General features: G+C 51.3%; 1 protein-coding gene across 4 annotated transcripts in view; it reads right to left on the reverse strand.

Moving 5' to 3' along the window:
* Positions 1-730: 730 nt before the first annotated feature.
* The window catches only part of LOC147013866 (A disintegrin and metalloproteinase with thrombospondin motifs 9-like), a 178,258-nt gene continuing 171,531 nt past the window's right edge, over positions 731-7,457 (reverse strand). For 2 of the 4 annotated variants that reach the window (XM_085851169.1, XM_085851171.1), the window contains exon 38: positions 733-1,579. In XM_085851169.1, coding sequence (XP_085707295.1) covers positions 1,490-1,579 — 90 coding nt within the window. In that variant the 3' untranslated portion in view covers positions 733-1,489. Of the gene's footprint in view, positions 1,580-7,457 lie in introns of all 4 variants that reach the window. The other 2 variants (XM_085851170.1, XM_085851172.1) reach the window with 2 other exon arrangements.

The following is a 7,457-nucleotide window of genomic DNA, read 5'->3' on the forward strand; positions in this document are numbered from 1 at the left end:
AAGGTCATCTGTTGCTTTCACATCACAGGCAGGTCGGTGGTCTCTGTTTTCAACTGCCTCTTCTCCGATAGTGCTCTCTCTTTGCTCTCGCAGTCCTTCGACCCGCCCCAGAAACTCCAGGATGCATGTGTTCTTCTAGTAACTCTCTCCTGCTTAAACTTCCAAAATCCAAGCGGACTGCACATTTCAAGTTCTTCTTCCTCGCTTCTTCCGTCTGTGGAACTGCCTTCCAGAGGCCAGAGGCCTGGAACTGCCTTTCCCACTCTTCCCTCCAGGCCGACAATGCACCGCCACCTCACGTGCACTAATGCAACCCGATTCTGATGTATGATCTTTATTACCTCCATTAACCTTTCCTAAACCAACCCTCTTACTTGCTGTTTTTGGATCTATCTATCTATATCTATCTATCTATCTATCTATCTATCTATCTATCTATCTATCTATCTATCTATCTATCTATCTCTCTCTCTCTCTCTCTCTCTCTCTCTCTCTCTCTCTCTCTCTCTCTCTCTCTCTCTGTGTCTGTCTCTGTCTCTGTCTCTGTCTCTGTCTCTCTCTGTCTCTCTCTGTCTCTCTCTGTCTCTCTCTGTCTCTCTCTGTCTCTCTCTGTCTCTCTCTGTCTCTCTCTGTCTCTCTCTGTCTCTCTCTGTCTCTCTCTGTCTCTCTCTGTCTCTCTCTGTCTCTCTCTGTCTCTCTCTGTCTCTCTCTGTCTCTCTCTGTCTCTCTCTGTCTCTCTCTGTCTCTCTCTGTCTCTCTCTGTCTCTCTCTGTCTCTCTCTGTCTCTCTCTGTCTCTCTCTGTCTCTCTCTGTCTCTCTCTGTCTCTCTCTGTCTCTCTCTCTCTCTCTCTCTCTCTCTCTCTCTCTCATGGTGCACACTTGTTACCCTGCTACACCAAGTCAAAACCCTGCTCTTACATGAGCCTCACTCTTGCAGAGAAAAAACCCCCCCGATCTTCATCGAGTGTCCCAACTCATTAAACATAGAGAAGCGATGAGTATAAAGATCAGGTGCTCGTGCTTCTCCTCTCCCATTTTGATTCCAAAATATAGTTGGTAGGGGGAGGGGTTGGAGGGCTCATGACGTCACATTTAAACAGCCACTGATTGGTCACAGGCCTTAATATTTTTTCGTTCTCACGGAAAATAAAATCGAATGACTGGAAACGATCACAATGATAGCTATCATTATTGTTCAAGAGTATTGTTATAGTTATTCCGGTGAGACCATTTCTAGAGGTACAACCGGAGCTTTAGTGGATGTAGAATACCACTGTACTGGGAAAATCCGCTGAGGACCTGTCACTTGTGTGCGTTATGCAGCCGTCAGCACCATTAGAATGTCTTTGTGTTGGAAGTTGAAGCAGTGACATGGTCATTATTCAAACACAGGCAAAGTTTTTGATACGTGTTGGAAGAGCTTCGATACCCCAGGCCATTTCCTGGAGCTGCAGTTTCAAACGTCGATGAACGAATATTCAATTCTCCATTAGAGAATGCTCAGCTTCAAGCCTGTGCTGGAATGAACAGCACATTTTCCGCAGTATCCGCCGCAGCGCCCACTGGCCCAGGTGCGACCCTAAAGCGAGAGGAGATGCAACAATCATTGAAATATAGACACAGTAAGACCCCAACTTTCGCAAGGAATACATTCCTGGAAAATGCTGCAAATGACGAATCTGCAAATGTCGGGGCTTGTTTCGATGGGAAAAAGGGGGATGGGTTCCCGGCGGTTCGTGATTCATAAGAGAAAATTTTACAATTTTAAGAATGCACATGATAACAGTTTCATTAAAAAATGCTGACAAATAAAAAAAACAACACCAGGAACTGATGATGATGATGATGATGAGTTAGAATCCAGGGAACTCCTGAAGAGGATGCAGGTGAGGGTGCTGATGAATCATGCACCGAAGGGGATGCAGGTGAGGGTGCTGAAGGGGATGCATTTGAGGGTTCATGTTAGTAGGTCAAGGCAGTGGGACAAGAAGAAAGATTGAGACCCATGACACGCTGCACATAAATAGCCAAGCAGGCGTTGTGGGTAGATGGAGGAGGGATGGGTAGCATGACCTCGTTGGTGGGGGATGGTGGCGGAGGATAGTTTATGCGAAAGAAGAGGTGATTCATGCATGGCTGGTGGGAGATAGTTTTTTCACATTCACAAACCACGAATACACGAAGCACAGTGCTATGAATGTATAAGGAAGAAACGTGATGCTTTCAAATCAAACGTAACATATAGTCTTCCGAAGTGATAAAGATAAAAAATGTAGATAAAATGTGAATAAGTTTGATTTTGAGAGAAAATCTGATGATTCTCAGTTACATGAGTATTCAAACCCTTTGCCTAATTAACCCGAAATCACTTCAGGAGCAAATTATTTGTTTGAAAGATTACAAAATAAGTATAATACGTTTCACCTGTATGTAATCATTGTTTTAAATTAAAAATTAAACTTCCCCATTTATCTAAGGAGTTTTAAGGTGCAACTCACTTAGTCAACAAAGAAGGCAAACATGAAGATCAAGGAGCTTTCCAAAGAAGTCACACTTAAAGTGTTGGAGGAGCACCGTTCAGGAGAGGGTTATAAGACGATTTCAAAATCACTTATTATCCCTTTGAGTACGGTGAAATCCATCATGAAGAAATGGAAGATGTATCATACCACCCAGACTCTACCCAGATCAAGTCGCCCATCCAAACTCAGCAGCCGGACAAGCAGGAAACGGGTTCAGGATGTCACTGCAAATCCAACAATGACTTTGAAAGATCTGGAAAGCTCTAGGTCTGAGATAGGGGTCAATGTTCATCAATCAACAATATCCTGTTCCCTTCACAAGGCTGGCCTCCATGGACAGGTGTCAGGAAAGAAGCCATAAACTGAAAAAGACGCATCTAAAAGCTCGTATGGAGCTTGTGAAAAAGCATCTTATGATACTGCAGGCATGTGGAGCAAAGATTTGTGAACCGTGAAGATGGAAAATCAAGCACAGGTCCTGTGGCAAACCATAGCATCTATCTGTCATCTGAGCTAACTGGGCAACCCACTGGCTAAGGACTGCAATTCTTCCACATATACAGGTGCCATTCTCTCCCCCCCCCCCCGCCCCCCACACTGCTTCCGGGGCACTCGCTGCCAACCATAGGAACAGCTCGGGCCTGTTCACGAGAGCGTCTTCCCCCTGTGGGGGGATACATCCATGTCCGCTATTAAACACCACAGGGGGCAGAGTCGCTGCTCCTATGGTTGGCAGCGTGCTCCAGAAGCAGTGGGGGAGGGGGGGAGAGAATGGCACCTGTATATGTGGAAGAATAGCTCAGTTGACAGATAGATGGTATATGTTTGCCACAGGACCTGGGTTCAATTCCCCATCAGGGCCTGTCATTTTTCTGCATATATTTAAGATGTTTGTTCTATCCTGTTCATTTCTAATGAAACACACACACACACACACACACACACACAACATTGTACTTTACGGTACTTCTACATATCGACGGTCCCCTGTGCCAGTGCGCATGCGCAGCCTGAGCCGGAGCCAGGGATGTTGTGGGTGTTTCAACCTGTTCAATACTTGTTTGATTATTGTCGTTCCACGCTAATAAAGTGGTCGAACAAATTGAACTCTGTTCTTATTTATAATCAAACAACTTGATGCAGTCGAGTAAAGATCGTCGGTGCTGAGGAGGACACGACTGGGTGAAAACGGACCACGAGAACATCGACAGTGAGTTTGGATTTCTCGGGTACTGTACGCAATCTTCGCCCCCAGGACACTGTACACACGTGTGCATCGCCGAAAATAGAACGTTTACTCCAGAATAACTGTTCCTATGGCGCCGGTGGAAGCAGAGTGCCTGATCGAGGGTTGTGACTATGTGGCTACACACGCAGAGGCGGCAGTGGTGGCCGCCATGTTAAGTATACACGCCACTGTGCACGTCGCCGCCCCGAGGGCGGCGAGCTCGAATGCCAAGATGGAGAAACTCAAGCGTCCCTCCATAGCACTGGCCGGAACGGGCGAGGCCTGGTCGTACTTCATAACCCGCTGGGGCGAATACAAAACAGGTACTAAGCTTGTCGGACCCGACATAGTCGCGCAGCTACTGGAGTGCTGTGAGGAGGAGCTGAGAAAGGACCTCACTCGCGCGGCGGGTAGGAGCCTCGTGGGCAGCGATGAAGAAGACGTCCTTGCCGCCATGAAGGCGCTCGCCGTCCGGACGGAGAACACGATGGTAGCTCGAGTGGCCCTGTCTAACATGCGGCAGGGACACGAGGAGCCCGTCCGGTCGTTCCACGCCCGCATCAAGGGGCAGGCGGACACGTGCAAGTATGAAATGAAGTGCACCAAGGCGGGGTGCGATCAGGTCAACGACTTCACGGAAGAGATATTGCGCAACGTGGTTGCCCGTGGCATCGCGGACCAAGCAATACAACTTGACCTACTCGGTGAGAAGAACCAGGACATGCCATTAAAGGACATGATAGAGTATATCGAGGCCAAAGAGTGTGGAAAACGCTCGGCATCGCACCTGCTTGACACTCAGAGCACGGACGCGATCAGTAGTTCGTATCGGCGGGGAAAGCGACAGGACGTCCGCGCCAGAGTAGGAGCCTGGCCGGAAAAACGGAAGGCCAAGCCCGAAGGAGTATGCATCTACTGCGGCGAGGTGGGCCACGGCAAAACGCCTCAATGGCGCGCCAGACGCGCCGAGTGCCCCGGATACGGTAAAAAGTGCCGGAAGTGTGACCGCCAGAATCACCTCGACAAGGCGTGCCTGGGCGGCCGATCGGCAAGACCCCTATCTAAGGAGACCGACGGGATGTACGACGAGCAGACGGCAGCCTTCGTCGAACTATGCACGGTCACCATGGCCAGCACAGAGGACGAAATGCGCGCGCTTCCCCTCGCTCACCACCTGTACGATGATATGTGCGATAAGTGGATGAAACGCATATCCGACCCGCAGCCATATGTCAACCTCACTCTCACCAACAAGCGCGAGGATTACAAAGCGCTGGGTTTTAACCTCCTGAAACACACCCGCGCGGTAACCCTACCCGCTATGGCAGACACGGGGTGCCAGAGCTGCCTGATCGGCATTAAAGTCGTCCAACAAATGGGCCTGAGTACCGAGGACCTCATATCTGTATCCATGACCATGCAGGCCGCAAACAACAGAGGAATTCGTATCCTCGGAGCCGTGGTAGTCAGATTCGCCGGTAACAGTGACGACGCTCGGAGATTGGAGACGCACCAAATCGCGTACGTGACGGACTCTTCAGACCGCATATTCCTCTCCCGCGCGGCCTGCATGGACCTGGGAATGATCTCGGACAGATTCCCGACACTCGGAGAGGTGAATCTGATGACCTCGGAATTGTGCGACTGCCCGCGATGCGCGGAGCCGCCGACCAAGCCGACCGCACTCCCCATGCCAGCGACCGAGGCCAACAGAGAGGCACTACAGTCACATTTACTCAGGATGTATGCTCAGAGCACATTCAACACGTGCCCACACCAGCCACTACCGAGAATGACCGGCCCGCCACTACGTCTTATGCTCAGTGAGAACGCGACACCGGTTACCCATCACACTCCCATCTCCGTGGCCATACATTGGCAAGATGAGGTAAAAGCAGGCCTCGACCAGGACGTTCGGCTCGGCGTGTTGGAGGAAGTACCCGTCGGCACGCCGGTGACATGGTGTCACCGCATGGTAATTTGCGCGAAAAAGAATGGCAAGCCGCGACGCACCGTCGACTTTCAGGCCTTGAACAAGCATGCGTTCCGCGAGACCCACCACACCCAATCCCCGTTCCACCAGGCGAGACGCGTACCTAACGGGAAGCGCAAGACAGTATTCGACGCATGGAACGGTTACCATAGCGTCCGCCTACACGAGGACGACCGCCACAAGACGTATTCATCACTCCATGGGGGCGCTACCGGTACCTATCTGCCCCACAAGGGTATATGGCATCGGGGGACGGTTACTCACGACGATACGATGAGATAGTCGCGGACATTGGTAACAAGACCAAGTGCGTAGATGACACGCTACTATGGTCAGACACGATTGAGGGGAGCTACTTCCAGGCGGTCCAATGGCTGGATATATGCGGCCGGAATGGAATCATCCTCAACCCGGAGAAGTTTGTCTTCAGCGCACCCACGGTGGACTTCGCGGGCTTCACCATCACCATGACCGACGTGCGACCGTGCAGCCACTACCTGGAAGCAATCCACGATTTCCCACAACCGCATAACATCACCGACGTCAGATCGTGGTTCGGGCTTGTCAACCAGGTGGCATACGCCTTTAGAATGCAGCCATTCCGGAAGCTCCTGAAAAGTGGAGAACGCTTCCAGTGGTCCATGGAGTTAGAGGACATATTCCGCGAGTCGAAAGACGTGATCGTACAAGAAATTGAACACGGTGTCCGCATATTTGACAAAACTAAGCCAACATGCATCGCCATGGACTGGTCGAAGGAGGGAATCGGATTCTGGTTGCTTCAAAAGCACTGCCGATGCGTGCCAGTTAGACCATTCTGCTGCACTGATGGATGGAAAATAACCCTGGTCGGCAGCAGATTTACACACGCGGCAGAATCCAGATACGCGCCCATAGAGGGCGAGGCTCTCGCAGTCGCGGACGCCTTGGACAAGGCGCGCTACTTCGTACTGGGCTGCGAGAACCTGATCGTTGCGGTAGACCACAAACCACTGCTGAAACTCCTTTCGGACAGAGCACTTGACGACATACCCAACCCCCGCCTCAGGAACCTCAAGGAGAAGACCCTGCGTTATCGCTTCCGCATCATACATATCCCGGGCATGAAGAACAAGGCGGCAGATGCCATGTCGCGCAGGCCGGTTGGCACCACGCGACCTCCACTCATGAACCTTCCAGATGACAATGCCACCATAGCGACCCACCTCCAACCAAGCACGCACACCGACGTCCTGTCCCTCCTACGCCAAACTGAGCCGGAGTATGACGATGACGTCGAGGAGGACAACCTGGCATGGTGTGCCGCGGGCCTCGAATCATTGCGATCAGTAACATGGGATCACGTCAGGGAAGCCACCAGCAGCGATGGCGATATGCACATATTGGAGGAAATGACAATGAACGGCATCCCCGACTCAAAAATCGAGATGCCAGAGACAATTCGCGACTATCACCAGTACCGCGAGAACATTACATCGACAGATGGAGTGATCCTATACAAGGACCGAGTAGTCATACCACCCTCACTCCGCGGCGATGTGCTGAGCGCCCTACACGCTGCCCACCAGGGCGTATCAATGATGACCGCCCGCGCAGAATCCTCTGTATTCTGGCCAGGCATGTCGGCCGACATCAGCGCCACTCGGAAAAACTGCGAACACTGCCACCGGATGGCACCATCACGGCCTGGAGCGCCACCAACTCCACCTATTCC

Source organism: Eptatretus burgeri, chromosome 13 (genome assembly GCF_056783735.1).
Source record: "Eptatretus burgeri isolate ZD-2024b chromosome 13, Ebu_testis_v1, whole genome shotgun sequence".
In the NCBI taxonomy this organism is placed as follows: domain Eukaryota; kingdom Metazoa; phylum Chordata; class Myxini; order Myxiniformes; family Myxinidae; genus Eptatretus; species Eptatretus burgeri.